The 17,968-nt window shown below is 31.8% G+C and overlaps 1 protein-coding gene across 2 annotated transcripts in view; it reads left to right on the top strand.

The window, feature by feature from the left end:
• Positions 1-808: 808 nt before the first annotated feature.
• LOC108909281 (solute carrier family 12 member 4) overlaps positions 809-17,968 on the top strand; it is a 147,835-nt gene continuing 130,675 nt past the window's right edge. For both annotated transcript variants that reach the window (XM_018713598.2, XM_018713591.2), the window contains exon 1: positions 809-1,125. In XM_018713598.2, the coding sequence (XP_018569114.1) occupies positions 987-1,125 (139 nt within the window). In that variant the 5' untranslated portion in view covers positions 809-986. The remainder of the gene's footprint in view (positions 1,126-17,968) is intronic.

The raw sequence follows: 17,968 nt of genomic DNA, 5'->3' as shown, positions 1-17,968 counted from the left end.
TTTAATTATATTTTGTATTATATCTATACAATAATAAAAACATATTTTACATTTTATTTCTTGAACAAAAAACTGTTAATGTTGCCTCTTATATACAAAAATATGACACTAGTCAAAACTGAATTTAAGAAAAATCTTTTTTTTTTCCTAGGAATTATGCAACCATTTAATTTGAAAAACTATTTTCTTTTTTAACATCGTTTTCTTTATTCTCTTAATAATAATTTTCAAAAAACAATTGAACAAACAAACTTACGATTTTTTTAAATTAAACATCCTGTATTATATTATATTTTGTTAGAACGCTTTCTCAGAATTAGCAATATGGCAAATATGATGAAAAGGACAAGAATTTGATTCATCTAATTGCATTAATGTCGTTTTAATTCACAAATATATATATATAGCGAAACTGTATCACAAAATTATTTAAAATTATTTTCTTGGGTCACTGTGTACAACCATAAAAAATGAACAGTTGTCTACATTTTGAATTAGCATCTACAGCGGCACCTTTGAGGTAGGTGCTAAAACTTAATAGCTTACTCACGCTCATTAAACTTTCGTTCAGTGTTTTGTGGTAGATGGCGGTAGATGAACTGGACCTTCAAATTTTGCGCAACTAACTGGAAACTTTATTTTTTCCTACCACTTATTTCTAAGAACTATCGGGACTAAGTACAATCGATTAATAGATGGCGAAGCTAGCTAGTTCTGAAATATATAAACAAGCTGATAAAACCCACTAAAGATGTCGTGTGCTTGCCGGTAAACAAATAGTATTATAGAACGGGGTGACAGCTGTCAGTAGCATAAATTGTGCGCGCTCTGTATAAACGGTGCAAGAGCGGTTTATCTTTAAAATCGTTATACCCGCGTAATTATATTTATTCTGAAAGTATATTTCACCTGCATTCGGTTCATACCTTAGTAGAGTTATGTTTTACAATTTTTCTGGATCGCGTTTCATTTAACTTAGTTTAAAAATGTCCGAACGGAGATTCAAAGTGTCTAAATCTGAAGACAGTAACAGCTATAAATACAGCGATAGTTTAGACGATGAACGTGCCACTGAAAAATTACTGCCCTCCAGCGACAGCAGGCTGGAAGCCACACCTTTCAAAGGTAAAATTATTACAATTATTTTTTATATCCGCACATACCTATCTCCGTTTTTAAACGGAAGTAGTTGGTAACATTTACGTTGTGGAGTATTTATTTCGTATTACAAACATCCGCACTTCTACCCTGTTTTCTGAAGGGTTGAAACGGGCTACATGCGCGTTTTCACGTACTTACCCTGTCTACCTTTATGTAGTTAAAGGTTAACAGGTTAATACGCTAAGCCCATAAAGGCATTCTTTTTATATACCTCACTTTAAAACTGAAAAATCTACCTATATACTAAATGTTTAACTGGAGCATTTTATAAAATGATTTCTGACTTTTACAGTCGTCCGATTTTTTTTGCGTAGTAGATACATTTTAAATTTTTTTTTGCAATTTCGAGCTCAAAAATATTTTTCATGTATTTAAAGCTACTGGGTGTATATAATATTTTTATTTAAACAAGCAAGTAACATAATAAATAATGACTAAATCGATAAATTAATGATTCCGTACGTGTAATGTTTCAAGAATATATGTACGAGACAAGCATTGTCATCACTTTTATGAATTTTAATTATTCATTTCATTACTGCTATAGCTTCAACTGGCCTCATTATTTGAATTTATTGAATGAAAATTCCTTATATCGATATCGATCTACAGTGTTCCGAATTTTCAGAAAAAAAATATATATATATATATATAGAAATTAGAACTCACTCAAAATTATATAGGCCAGGAAATATAGAGTTGGACGCGACTTTTTGTTTCGGCAAGCTGAATTTATCACTATAGATGCTAAATATTGTGTACAATAACATATTAGTTTCCACAGTCATAAAAATGGGGGGAAGATTGTTTACAGGCTGGTTAATTATATAATTTTTACGTTAATTCACGTTTTTCGATTATAACTTTTTTCCGTTCATTTCCACGAGAAAACAGTAATGTACTTTTTTTTCGCCTTCAAAAGACCTACAAAACTTGCCCTCGAGCGTCAAAAAATATTGATTAGATCAAAAGTTATAAACAGAAGACATTTTTTATGACTTTTGAATTAAACATTTATAAACTGCGTTATTATTACCAGAACGTTTTGGCATCGCATCCTCTCATTCCTTCTCACTGTCTAATAATTTACATGAAATCTGGAATCGGTAGGTTGAATAGTTTACAAGTTATGGCCTTATAAACATTTATTAGTCGGGACGCACTGATTTTTTCATGGTAGATTTTATAATAATACATTGAAATCTACCATTGTTTTTTTTTAAATTTCAAATTTGAAACCTGGAGTTTTTTTATTTTTTACCCATAATTGCAAAATGAAATATACGACGCACGCGCCTGATATAGTTATATATTATTACATTCGGAAAGCTTATGAAGAGCTTTAAGTTAAAAAAAAAATCGTCAAGATTCGTTGAAAAACAACGGAGTTACAGACTGTCAAAGTTGACGGCATATTGTTAAACAAATTAGGCTGGTAGCGGCAAAAAAATACTGTCATAACCCGAGTACTTTCCCAGATAAAAATAAGAAATATTGTCAAAAGTCAGTGGGTCTGTAATATAAAACTTTCCAGGTTGCAAATTTGAAATTAAAAAAAAAATGATAGATTTCAATGTATTATTATGAAATCTACCATGAAAATCAGTGCGATTGTGGAAGATGCTCGGGATCATCCAGACTAATAATTAATTAATTTGTTTATAAGGCCATAACTTGTAAACTATTCAACTTACCGATTCCAGATTTCGTATGAGTTATTAGACAGTGATAAGGAATGCGAGGATACGATGCCAAAACGTTTTGGTAATAATAATATTTAGCATCTATAGTGATAAATTCAGCTTGCCGAAACAAAACGTCGCAAAATGGTCATTTCCCAGCTCTTTTTCCTGGCCTATATAGTTCATTCGGCCTATCAGCCTTGTTATTTTTCTTTCGCGGTCAATTTTTGAAAATTAACATTTTTTTAGAAATCTAACAACACACTTTTATTCAGGGCGTAGGTATACTAAATTGTGACCGAAAAATTCCCTGATGTTTTCAGGTAAATAATAATAAAAAAATAGTTTGCCAAGATGTAAGCTCTATGTCAGTTTCGGTTTTTCAATTTTCACGGTTACCTAAATTTCTGGTCGTATCTCGCCGTAAATATTTCACAAAGTATGACTATTTAAAAAACTATACAGTTTCCACGATAAAATTTGCATCAAATATGGAACAATTTTATTTATGATTTAGAAGAAACTTTTTCTTGCAGTATGTACTTTTTGCTTGTTTGAAAACTAAATAAGGACAATCTAGATGTACAAAGAAATTTTCCGTTTAGGGGAAAACGGCATAAATTTAATCAGCTAAAGTCGAAAAAATATACATTTTTTGGCTGAAAAAAAAAATACTGAAAAGTTTATATTGTGCAGAAAAAATGTTAAAATTGTCTTTAACTTTGATTTGTATCCGACTGAAAGAAATCTTGGACCATTATGATCTAATTTTTTGTATGTTTCACGAAAACAACTGCATTTTTCATATTGATGTCAAATTTGATTTTATTTAAAAAATAAATCAATGTTATTAACAGAGTCGAAGGTTCAAGAATTTTTTCAATCGGGCTACAAGTAATGCAGTTACAACTCATTTTTAAAAAGATATTTTCAATATTTTCTAAACTAAAATAATATAAACGCATTCTTAATAACCAACGACACAAATGATACAAATAGAGCTGTAAAATCAGTTATAGTTTTCATATTGCGGGTTTCTGGGTTTGCCTAAAAAAATATGTTTAAACTTCACTCGTGTTTTAGTTACTATGTTAATGGCTCTGTACACCTGTAAACCGGGACGCACTGTAAATAAATTAATTACCATGTTCCATTTTCTACATTTATTATTTTTTTAGTATAATACTTTGCGGTGGTTTCAAATGAATTTATTTGCTTTGAGATAATTAAATTTTATAGGATGATTGCTTCTAATTTTGCAACTCCTGTCGGGATATTAGACATTATTTTTTTGAGGTAAATTTATGACCACTATTGATTGATTATATTTGCCAAATAAGATAACTTTTGTGGTACTAAATACCGCCAATAAAATCAGCAAATAACATCGGGATACCCTGCATACAGCCTATAACCGTGGTTGGTTACTGTTTGCTGAGAACGATTTAATTAATATAATTGCAACCGTTTACCTCAATTATACATAAAATACATTTTCATCCCTGACCTGAATATTATAAAATTGTGAACAATTCACTTTCCACGTACTGGGCTGTATCGGTAACACTTCGCTTTAAAAATATGGCTTCTGTGCCTTTTATAAGCCTATGCCGACATTAACGCTTTATTTAATTGATAGGTAAGCAAACAATTGCTGTGTTGACAGAATAAACAGGTTTCTTTGGCACCAGCAAGGCATAATAAATAAAACATTTCTTTTGTTCGGTGGACCGCATGGGAAATATTTCCAATGGCAGTTTTTTTTCGCTAAATATATTTCCAATAACTTAACAGTAAATTTGCACCTGTGGGAAAATAATTATGCTGGCAACTTTTTTGATTGAGATACCTCTTGCATATTTATATCTTTTGCAATAATAATAGGGAAATGTTGGTTTGGAAAATACGTAATTGTTTTGGTTCGGTATCTAGAATTAAAACAAGGAAAGATGGGAAAAACATGCCGATGTTCTCAACAGTTAGACTTAGATTTATGTAATGATAACGAAATTAATTTCGGTATGAATTATAAAGGAACATTCAACAGATCAAGATTCACAGGATCATAGAGTACTATCCTTATTTTTCTAAGTTTCTGAGAAACAGCTTGGCTGTAGAGAAGTCCGTCAACCCCATCGTATCTAAAAGTCTCTTAACTTTTACCCTTAAAATTTACCCTCAATTTCCCTTACAAACACCAATTCTTAGAATCGGAGAACCTCGTATGTACAAATATATATATTCATATTCACATTTCGAATATATTGTGCAGAATCCAATATATAAAGGAAATCTTCAGCTAAGGCCAATATTAACATGTCAATTTCAGGCTAGGATACCTTATAACCGGATTTTCACCAATTTTATGAAGGAAATTATAATACGCTCTGACACGCGTTCAAGTGGGTGGCAAAAAATCTCAATCTACCTCAAATTATTTGGCTCAGTTTGTGAGATCTGGCCTTAAAGGAATATGCAGTGAAATTCTTTAATTACCTGTGAAGTAAGCGCTTGCGATTTTAATGCGAAGGTACATATTTTATTACCAATTACATTTAATTGATATTACGTAATATTAGTTGATGCTTCCCTAATTGCCTTATTTTTATCCCAGCCACGGTGATTTCAAAAGGTATTGCACAAATAAGAAGTGAACACTAATTATTTTCTAATTAATCATCATTAATCTAAAAACTTTGTATACCACTGGATATTTCTTAATATCATACGTTGAAATTAATGGTAGCGAGTTTGTAATACTTGCATAGAGTAAATTTAAACCTGACAAACATAAAAAATTAACATGAATCCTAAACCTTGTTATGCACATATGTGTAGTGGATCTTTTTGTGATGGCAACTGAAACTTGTTATAAAACCAATTATTATTAACATGTGATACCTACATAACAGATTTTTAGTTTTTCAATAAGTCAGTACAGAAAAACATATTCCATCACTGCTGAAATGTAAAATGATGTTATTGGGTTTGACTTATGGTAAAAATAAATTTATATCTGTGCGTCTCTTAAATCTTAAAAAAAAAGAAATGGAAAGAAAAGAAATGGAAAGAAAAGTAAACTCGGTAGCGCTAAATATGTATATACTGAAAATTCTGAAAAAATTAACTTTCTTTCGATGTTTTCAGTTGACGATCAATCAGACTACAATAAATATTGCAAATACTGCAGGAACATTTTCCAGACTATAAATATTTACACTTCACTGACGTGTCTTGACAAAAACGGTCTGATAAACAGATTGATTAGTTCTATTTATAATTGCAGTGGAAACGCAGACGTAAAACCAATTCAACTTATCGCATTGGCATTAGACCATAATGGTTAAAGCATTCAGTTTGTGTCACAGGAGGCACAATAAATTTTTTTTGGCCCTTTGATGTTTACGTATTGATAAAATGCCAAAATTATACAAAATAAAACGCAGAACACCCTGTACATATGTGACGTATTTCTTTGGGTGGGATTTGTAATTGAATAAACCATAACATCATACATAATTCAACATTTTTGAGACATTTTAATTTTCGGGTATTTTTTTAGAAAAATATTCTATTATCGAAAATTAAAAAATAACACTTCAATTAATATTTGTACGTTATTAAAAAAAAAATGAAAAATCCTTTGCATATTTGCAAAATTTGATTATCTTTCGAAAGAGGTATAATGTTTTAAAAAACATTAAGTATTTACTGCAATTTAGTACAAACATTGAATTTGTGTGAATCTAAATGGAGAAATAATATAATAAATAAAAAATAACCCAATAAACTGTTGATATTTTATGTGCTATAGTTCATCGTCAAAATCGCTTGTTTTCTTATCTTTGTATTTCGGTCAACCACACGATTTTATAACACTCAAGAGGTGTTATATCCGCGTTCCGTGCAGGTCATTGTATCGATCCTTCTCTCCCAATCCCAAATTTAACGACACTTTCGAAAACAACTAACTAATTCAACAAGTTGCAACAAATATTCGGAGAAAATATTCTACGAGAATTTCGAAGATGGAAGTTAAAAAAATAAATTCCTGATATTACTTTAAGATGAGGAGAATCTCCACTCACGTGTATGTAAATTTTTCTATCCGTTACTCAAAAATATATTGGAGTTATGTAAAATTACACAATTATGTATTTTCTTATCTTTGTATTTCGGTCAACCACACGATTTCATAACACTCAAGAGGTGTTATATCCGTGTTCCGTGCAGGTCATTGTATCGATCCTTCTCTCCCTATCCCAAATTTAACGACACTTTCGAAAACAACTAACTAATTCAAGAAGTTGCAACAAATATTCGGAGAAAATTCTACGAAAATTTCGAAGATGGAAGTTTAAAAAATACATTTCTGATGTTACTTCAAGATGAGGAGAGTCTCCACTCACGTCTATGCAAACTTTTCTATCCTTTACTCAAAAATATATTGGGAGTAAAATTACACAATTATATAAAAATTAACAGTATATAGGAAATATGAGTATGTTCAATTCATTTTTTTTGTGTGTGTATAAACCGTTGCAAATATGTGGAAAGTCCATGTAAATTTCCACAATTTTTATCAATGTGCGTCTACGGTAATAGAACAATAGCATTATTTTCAACGACATTTTTTAAATCTCCATTGTCCTGTCAGTGCTAAGAACGTCGAAATAACTCGCGTATTACAGTCGTATATGTTTTTCCCAGTATTTGCAGATAACGTAGTTGTGGAGGGGTTGTAGTCTACGAACTACGCCCTCAGGTTGAGTCCTTTTTTTCATTTCATATGAGGTTTTTGCGGTTCCCTCTATACTTCTCCAAAGGATGTATGTCTGCTTCCGTTTACCGCCACGAAATAAGCGGTAAAATTACGAATACGCGCCTCAAGCGTGCGTATACCGGCCGTCAATATAAATAGGCGGAGTTGGCGTTTCCGGTAAGGAGTTTTCCACCTTACGATTTCGATTTCGCCCACCGGGGATGCTATTTTTACCAGTTCGGTAGAGGGATTGCCGGTGGATCGTCGTCGAAATGAACGGTGTCGGAGTACGGCTGGTTCGAGCGGGACCAGGGGAAGGTACATGGATGCTTTACACATTTTACGTATCACAATTTACATACACATTATCCGCATCTAGTTATTCCTACATTGTTCCCATATCGCACTCATTACACTTAGCTGAATACGTTATACGTAACAGTTACCTACGTATGTAAAATAATCCTTGCGTTTCCACTCTTGTAATTACAATACACGTACATTTTGGGAAACAGTAAACAGAACTGTTTCTGGAAGTGGCAAGTTACTTATTTACTTTTTTGGTGCATGACATACGAATTTTTCCAATTATCATCATTGCATTATGATTATAAGATTTAAAAACTGGGATCTAATTCTTGACATATTTTTGATATCTTTGTCTAAAATCAAAATGTAAGAGATTGACAGTCAAATTGAAGAACATCCTGTAAAAAAATATCAAGAAGTAGTTGGAGGTACTTTCAACAATTGTAGGGTCTTTGTGAAACTCATTTTGAAATTTTACCTTATCTGTTAAAGTAATTATTTATGTTTTTTTATTTCTTCTAAAGTTTTTATCATCAGTTTATTACATGGAAATTGGTAAATTACCCACACGAAATTCTAAGTCCTGCGGAATCGGAATATGTAATTAGAAAAACAATTGAGCTTCAATATAAAAAAATACAGCCAAACACCTTTCTTCGATTTTAATTTTGAAAATTTGGGCAATAGTGTTTTCGGGCATGCCCTTTTCAACTAAAATAATGGCGTCCACCTAACGCTTCCGGTTATACCGGATATTGACCTCATCTTAGTTATTTTAAATGGAACACCCTGTATATTATTGCAATTTTGGATTCTACGTCAATTTTTAGGTGATCTTTCATAAAGGTTTCCTATTCTTAAAGTTAACGGTTTTTGATATATTTAATTTTTTTCAATAAAAATTTGAAAAAGCACTAACTAATTCAAAAACATGTGTATTTTACAATAATAATGTTAGAGCGAAAAAATTTATAGTGGACGTAACTAAAACTCTAAACATCCTTGTCATAATTTCAAAATGACTTAATTTCATACAGGGTGGTAGAAATTTAATGCCGAATTTAGTCAACTTTAAACCATCTTAACTTATTTTTTTTTTAAATGGAACACCCTGTATATTTTTGCGCAACCTGGTGAACAATTTTGTTCTCTTTCGAATGGTTAATGGTTTCCTATACCTATCTCTTCTGGTTTACTGTTTTTCGTGCAGTCAACGGATATCGCATAATTTCTTGCGAGGATGGCTGTGAAATTTTTATTGGAACTTCAAAACAAGCACCTAATCTGTCACCAGTTTATTATTGTCAATTTAACACATACAGTGAATGTTTATTTGAGTATTATTTATTGTTAAAGAATGAAAACGTTAACATTTATTCAAATGCTGACATTCTAAATTTATTATATGTATATTCATGGAGAGTGTCACAAGATAATAATAATAAATTCAACTTGCAGAGTATCTCTATAAATTAAAAATAGTTTTAATAAGATAACAGAATTAAAATACATAGTACAAATAATAATTATTTTCAGAAATCTAATTAATTTGCTCGAAGTGACCACCATTTACTTGTGAACAGTTATGTATCCTGTAAGGGCAATTAGGTTTTCTTTGGAATAAACTGGCGTTGAATACACTTTCTCTTTTATTGCACCCCAGATATAAAAATCTAGTGGTGACAGATCTGGAGATCTTGGTGGCCAACCCAGCGTCCTAGACGTCTAATCCACCTGTCTTCAAACATTTCATTTAATTGGCTGAATACTTCGTTTCCACAATAAGGTGAAGCACCGTCTAGCTGATACCAGCAGCTTCTTCAACTAAACCTAGGGGTAGATCCTCTAAGAAATCTGTTACAACGGTTCTCAAAATATGGAGGTATCTTTGTGTATTTAAATTGTACTCGTAAATAAAGTACCTCACCTGATCGTCTTTAACTAAGCAAAGTACGTTGACACTAAACTTGTGTTGAAAATTTCTTTCGCGATGACATGTGGATTTTCTGATGCCCAAAAGTGTCGATTGTGTCTATTAAAAATACCTTCGTTACTAAATTTTGGCTCATCTGTCCAAATGATTTTACGTAAAAACTCTTGTTGTGTTAAAATCATTTCACAGAATTGGGTTCGTCTTTCAGCATCACCGGGATGAAGTGCAAGTACAAAATTGAATTTAAATGGATGCTGACCATTAGTTTTCAAGATCTTTTGGATGGAGGTTTTTGAAATGTTTAAATCCTGATCAGCAGCAACTGATGATTCAGGGTAAGCACGAAAATAGGCCAAAACATTGACGATGTTACCTTCATCTAAAGTTCGGGTTTAGCAAAATTCTATGTGCAGAAATTCGACCATGTTCTAATTGATTTCTTAAAATTCTTCGTAAAATATGTCTACTCATTGGTGGTAAATGAGGATATTTCTCATTAAATACCCTGCAAGTCCTATTTATGATCTTGTGGCACTCTCCATAAATAATAAATTTAGAATGTCAGCATTTGAATAGATGATTCGAAAGAGAACAAAATTGTTCATCAGGTTGCGCAAAAATATACAGGGTGTTCCGTTAAAAAAAATAAGTTAAGATGGTTTAAAGTTGACTAAATTCGATATTAAATTTCTACCACCCTGTATGAAATTAAGTCATTTTGAAATTATGACAAGAATGTTTAGAGTTTTAGTTATGTCCCCTATAAATTTTATCGCTCTAACTTTATTATTGTGAACTACACATCTTTTTGAATTAGGCAGTGCTTTTTTAATTTTTTTTTTTGAAAAAAATTAAGCATATCAAAAATGGTTAGGAAACCTTTATGAAAGTTCACCTAAAAATTGACGTAGAATCCAAAATTGCAATAGTATACAGGGTGTTCCATTTCAAATAACAAAGATGACGTCAAATACCGGTATAACCGGAAGTGTTAGGTGGACGCCATTATTTTAGTTGAGAAAACACTATTGCCCAAACTGTCAAAATTAAAATCGAAGTAGTCTCTGATATATGCTAATGTCTCGTCACCCTGTATATCTTTGTTGCATTAGATGTATATTTAATTACAAATACAGGGATGTGTCATAGATTTGTCCTACTATAAGCGAATAATCCAATTCATAGAAATTATCTCGAAAATTACAGATTGTCAAACGTCACGTCGCACGTGAAATAATTACTCTCGTTGTGCGCCGCAGACAATTCTATTAGCATGGTATATGTGCAGTCCTTCCACGCTCTCACTCTATTATGAGTAGCAAATACATATTCTACAGATCTGGATACGCGTTTCTCTTTTTCTCATCAACCCGTCTGACACTTTGCATAGAAAATATTTTATTTGCATTAAAGCATGCATGCAAGAATCCCAGGGATGACGTTTGTACACAGACTACGGTGGCTCCGCTGAATTTTCGACATGACACGTCGTCGGCTGGATTCGAAAGGTAGGAACAAATTTTAACGTCCGCGACGTCCTCGTCGTTCTAGCTCTGGCTGATGTGGCTATGAATTATCACAAAATTTAGCCACAATACACTAATTAATTTATTTCTTCATTTTGTGGATTGTTTTTTTAAGTAACCTTTAAAATTTAATCCCAATTGACATTAAAATGTTACTTATTTTATATATTGTTTTATAGATCTTCAAATCAACTTTATAAAATTTTCCTTCCCTGGTTAATAATATCTAATTATAATAATAATAAGAATTTTAGTGATATTTTCTGGGTTCATTACTAGTTGCCCTCAGACAGTGACGCTGCATATATAGAAAAAGTAATTTGCAAGCAACTAGTAAACTAACCACTGTCGATGCTTTTCGGTAATGAAAGCTTTGAAGCTGAACTCTTCTTTCACTGAAACGCTAACAGCGAAAGAGATATATTGGAAACTGTCAGAAGTGACTTGTAGTGGTGTGCTTTTTCTTTAAATGGAGTCCTCGACGGTTTGTTTGTTTTGCTTTGGAAATTCCTCTTCGCGCTTTGCAAATAGAATTAGGAATTCCAATATCCGTAATAACAGTTAAAAGATTATTTCGTTTAATTCTAAATCAATATTTACAAAGAAAGGCATTGAAGCCTTGTACAAATACCTCCGCGGAGTTTTAGGGAACATCCTAATAAAGCTTGCTTGTTTTGTTATATATCATACAAGAGACTTTTTTTATATATTTTTGTTTGAAGAGAGAAAATTTTAATAACACAAAAATTCTCTATATTGTGTTTAAAAATAATCGCAAATTGAAAATTGATTAATTATTTATAAATTAGTGTAAAAATGCATAATAATTTGTCCACCCCCCTAACTCCGAAAGTACTGAACATATTTTCAGAAATTTGAAGAAAAAATGTATTTATATAATATGATATTTATATTATTCCAAGGCACTGAATCGGTCATTTCCACTTCATGACGTCATTCCGTCGTCATACTCTCGAATTTCATCCTCTCACATTTGTCTGTCATCCTCTGAAATAAGATTACCAAGTTGAGCGAGTTTATTTCTACGGACAGCAGATCGATTAAAAATTATGTACTTAATAAAAAGAAATCAAAATATTTATATTAATTTAACTGTTACATTCATTCGGCCAGTGATCTACTTTTACAATTACAATAGTGACATGTTATTTTAAAAAAGTTAACCTCACTCTAATTTTATATAACTCGCATGAGTGGGTGAGCAAAATAAATTTGCAGTACTTAGTAACCTTATTTCAGACTGAGATGACAAGACGGACGAGAGGGAGACAGAAACTTTTTATGGTGTGACGGTCGGAGATAGATATGGCGATTTAAATGTGAAATAGCATACAGATAAATGTCTTTTTTGATTGTTTTCCTTTAAAAAAAAAACGAAAATTTTGTTTCCGAGGAATTATTTGATTTCTAGTGGTAGATATCTAGATGGTACACTGTTATAATTATCAGTGATAATGTGTGTTGGCTAAGTGTACAGGTTAGAATTTCTCGAAAGTTAGTTATAAATATAAAGTCAGATCCGTGTTCAGCACGAAACTAAGGAGGGGGTACGCACAATTTCATGAGGATATGAAAGTGGTGCGCCATAGTAAATAATTATCGAAAATAGTATTTGTTTTACTAGCTTTAATATGTTTTAATAAAAGAAATAATTTTTCTCTGAACTCGCTAACAGAAATTTTAAATATACTTTCCGGAACACCCAATATACAGGGTTATTCAAAATTCAGTACAAAAAACTTAGGGGCATATATTTGAGGTCAAACTAAGACTTGTTTGCCCCATAAAAGTATGTCCACAAATGTTTAGTTTTCGATATACCAGGTGTTAAAATTTTTTATTTTGTTCGATTTTTTAGGAATAATTTCCAAACAGATTTGAATGTTGGCATAAAACTTAGAGGATGGGTTTTTTAGGATGGTAAATTTAAATATGTGATTACTAATGACGCTGCTTGTAGAGGGCGCCACCTATAAGGGTACACTGGAATTAAATTGGCCTTAACTTTTTACAACCTTCTACATCGACGTTTCGTATTAGCACATTTATTCCCTTATCAATCACTACATCACGACATATTATAAAACAAAGTCTGTCTGTCTGTTCGCGATAAACTCAAAAACTACTGCACCGATTTTCATGCTGTTTTCATCAATGGGTAGAGTGGTTCTCGAGGAAGGTTTTAGTATTTAATTTGTTAAGTTTTTATATACATAACATAACGATATTTGTTGGAGGTGTCGGAAAAAAAAATAAGTCGTCTGGGGGCTTTCAACGAAAATGCTGCCTAAACTCTTTGAGATATAACAAAATAATGTATGGTGGAATTGTGTATCTTATATAGGTCTACAGAAAAGTCCGCGATGGCATATGTCTATCTCTTAAGGATAACATACTATATCCATTTTAATACTTAAAAAAATGGGCAATTATAAAGCGGTAATTGGAAAGCTATTTACACAAATACGGTATTAATCCTTATCATTTTAAATACGTTAGTTGGCTTGAGCATTAACAAGATTATTTTTTCCCTTTACACCATGCAAATTAAATGAATACCTTAGGAGATATAGCAAAATCAAAATAATGCGCAACGAAATTAATTTCGTGTCGCCGTGATTCGACCAGGCCGCGCGGGCGCCCCGTGACCCCGCGCCCCGCGTCCGAGCCGGGAGGGGGGGGGGTCCGAAAGTTTATGTAGTGTATCAATGTATGGTGGAATTGTGTATCTTATATATGCCTACAGAAAAGTCCGCGATGGCATATGTCTATATGTTAAAGATAACATACTACCTATATCCATTTTAATATTTTCAAAAATTGGCAATTATAAAGCGGTAATGTGAAAGCTATTTACACAAATACGGTATTAATCCTTATCATTTTAAATAAGTTAGAGGCTTTAAGCATTTTATGCACATTATTTTACTCTTTTACACCATATAATTTAAATGAATATCTTAGGAGTAATCGCAAAAAAATTACGGACGCGAGGATAAAATTCAAGCGCCTCGCTTCGCTTGATGCGATCGCCGACCCTCCCCCCGCACCGTCTTGCCTACTGTTTAGCTAATAAGCCGAACGATAACGCGCGCGTGATCCTTTAATAAACTGACTTGGAGCGAATGGAGGTGACGACTGACGACTGTGTTTTCTTTCTGGGTGTTGTTGGAAAGTTATAATTGCGTTCGATATTTTAAGGTCACATTTTTGTTTTGTATTTGTTGTCTTTAGGTAGTCGGAACATACATAGATACTTGCAAACATACTTTTATTTCATTAAATTTTAATAATTTATTTGTTTTTTTCTTATTGTGAATCATTTAAAACTTCATAGTCGCATTTTTGTTTCGTGTTTGTTTTCTTTAGGTAGTTAGATACCTAACTACTTACTTATTAATTAAAATTGATAGACCTGAACATAGGTACTTTAATTTAATTCGTTTTGTTTTCACATTGTTGGTAGTTACCTATATTGTTTTAAATTTAAAGGTTTTGCATTTTTAGTTTTGAGTTCGTTTGTTGTCTTTAGGTATATAGATATATCGTGAATTATTTTAAAATTAATATTAGGGTCGCATTAGATGAAAGATGAGTGGTTTTTTGTTTGTTACGATTTAACTCAAAAACTACTCAACCAATTTTACCGAAAGCTACATCTCCTCGAAGTAACATAGGCTATTTTATATTTGCCCGTGCGAAGCCGGGGCGGGTTGCTAGTTTTAAATAAAAAAGATATACTTCTCACAGACTAACCGTTTCCGAGATATTGACTGATGAAAAGTTAAATGCACAGATACTTTCAAATTTGACTATTTCCGGTGAAAAATTTTAAAATTTATTTTCACCGTCTAATCGGTAATGCAATAATCTTGAATTTTAGCACTTTACATTTTTTTGATACAACTAACCTTTTTCGAGAAAATCACTGTTGACTAAGTAACAATACTACCGTTTAGTCAGCAGTGATTTTCTCGAAAACGGTTAGTTGTATCAAAAAATGTAAAAAGCTAAAATTCAAGATTATATTAATGATTAGATGGTGGAAATAAATTTTAAAATTTTTCACCTTAGTTATTAAAATTTGAAAATATGATATGCATTTGACTCTATAAGCCAATAATATCTCGGAAACGGTTGGTCTGAGGGATTTCGACCAAGAATACCTTTTTTGCTTAAAATTGATAGGGAAATAAACGTACTAATAACAAACGTCAGTGTACAGGGTAAAAAAGTTAGGACCAATTTAATTCAAGCGTACACTTATAGGTGGCGCCCTCTACAAGTAGCGTCAAAAGTAACTGAATATTTAAATTTAGCATCCTAAAAAACTCCCGTACTCCAAGTTTTTTGCCAACATTCAAATCTGTACAGAAATTATTCCTAAAAAATCGAAAAAAATAAAAAACAAACATCTTGTATATAGAAAACTAAACATTTGTGGACCCACGTTTATAGGAAAAAAGTCTTATTTTGACCTCAAAAATACGCCCTAAATTCTTTGTACTGAATTTTGAATCACCCGGTATATCACTGATCGAATTGTTAAATATCTCAAATAATGTATTACTGCAAACTTGTTAGGTACTACATAAATTTTAACATTTTGATTTATTTTCCTTAATCTTATTTATATTTTCCAGATTTTGGTTGACGATAGTTAACTTTCGGTTAATGCTAATTTAAAGTGTTAAATTTTTTAGTTATTAAAAAAACACGGAGTTTAATGACCCATGAAATTTACAAGAAAACTAAAGGTATCAAAAAGCGGACTTATTTTTTCACATGTCTATAAATTCAAATAATTTTATTCCACACTGTAAAAAATTTCACTCAAATTTCACTCAATTTTACTCAATAATGTATCAATTTCTGTTCACAGCCGATTTAGTGAAATTTTCACTCTATTAGTATGAATACAACTGAGTGAAACTATTGCATCAGAAATGAGTGAGTTTTACTCAAATCCAAGTTACTGCTAACTATCAATTGAGCGACCTTTAACTCTATTCTGAATATATAAAACCAATTCAATGTTGACTTTTTCTCTAAATGATTTAAATTTAACTATTATTGAGTAATTTTTTTCTCGGACTTGGTTTTTAACTAACTAAATATTGAATGCAAAAATAAATCACTCATAAATGATTAATTAGGATATACAGTGTTGAAAGTAATTCACTTCGCGGGGCCTCCTCCTGTCCTGGCTGAGACCCGCCAGCTGAGACCCGCCGCCGCCGACCAAGACCTGTTCTCCTGGTGATCACGCTTTTAAGGAGCATCTAACGAGCCCCTATCAACTGTGGTCGAGATTACAGAAGCAATATGTAAGTGGTGCCATCTTCACGGCGTCATTCAAATTACTCGAAATTAATCTGCATTTAAACTTACTCAGTAATGAGGACATTTACTCTGATTTAGGCGAAAGTGCACCAAATACGAGTTTACGTGAAGAATTTATTTAAGGAGTACCTATATTTGAGTGAATGTACTCAGTTTTAGTTTAAATATGCCCAATATTGATTGAAAATATACTCAATAATTTCACTCAATGGATCCGCTCCGAACTTTTATTGCTTTCACTCACACCGATTTTTTTTACAGTGCTAAATAGAATATTTATGGACCGCATGTCCATAGAAACTTTTCATGAAGTAAATACACGTTTGTATCGCCATTCCCCAAACGCCCTGTATATACATTCGATTTCCAAATGTAGTGTGTTGGTTATAAATATAACAAAATGGATTTCGTTGAACTGTAGCCCGTATTTAGGCGAGTTTTGCGAGATACATTCATTTAATCAATAATGTTACTGTAGTTATTGATTTTATGTAGAAATAAATAAAATTATCTTTGAACGTTGGTAATGGCCTTGCGGGCAAGCCACTATTCGCTAAATATTCAATTCCCGTGGTGAAACTTGGTAAAATAGGCATTTCAAATTGAATACACACACGTACAAATTGTGCGTTTTATTTTTAAATGTCTCCTTTTACTATCGAGCTATCAAGGAGCTGTGTACAAATTATAATGTTTGCTAATGATACAGGCGTTTAATTTTTTTTAATAGTTCTCTAGACCAACATTTTTTTACAAATCGGCTACAAATATGTGCCGCATAATGGGGAAAAATGTTATTAATCATATACGTCACAGAAAATGCTTTTTTATTTATTTTTCTTCAAAACCTTTATTGGATCGCAATCTGCGAAGAAAATGCAATAGATCATTTTTGTTGTAATTGAAATTTTCTATAAAATACCATTGTTGCAATTTTTTTGTTGAAAAAATAATTTTGTAATTACAATAACTGGCAAAAACCGATGTTTTCTTGTTCTTGACAACAATTTCAAGAAAAACATTGATTTTTGCTATTGTTTGGTAATTGCAAAATTATTTTTGCAATAAAAAAAAATGTACAAAATTTCATTTACAACAAAAATGATCTCTTGCACTTAGATATATCAAAGAAGAACAAACAAAAAATAATATAATAATAAATTATTGTGGGTTTTATATAAAATATTGTTCTGCACAGCAATCTTTAGCGATATTATCGCAATAACCGAAC

This window comes from Anoplophora glabripennis, unplaced genomic scaffold, assembly GCF_000390285.2.
Source record: "Anoplophora glabripennis isolate ALB-LARVAE unplaced genomic scaffold, Agla_2.0 scaffold9, whole genome shotgun sequence".
Classification (NCBI taxonomy): Eukaryota; Metazoa; Arthropoda; class Insecta; order Coleoptera; family Cerambycidae; genus Anoplophora; species Anoplophora glabripennis.
The sequence above is the reverse complement of the archived record's forward strand: the minus strand, read 5'-3'. Positions and strand labels throughout refer to the sequence as shown.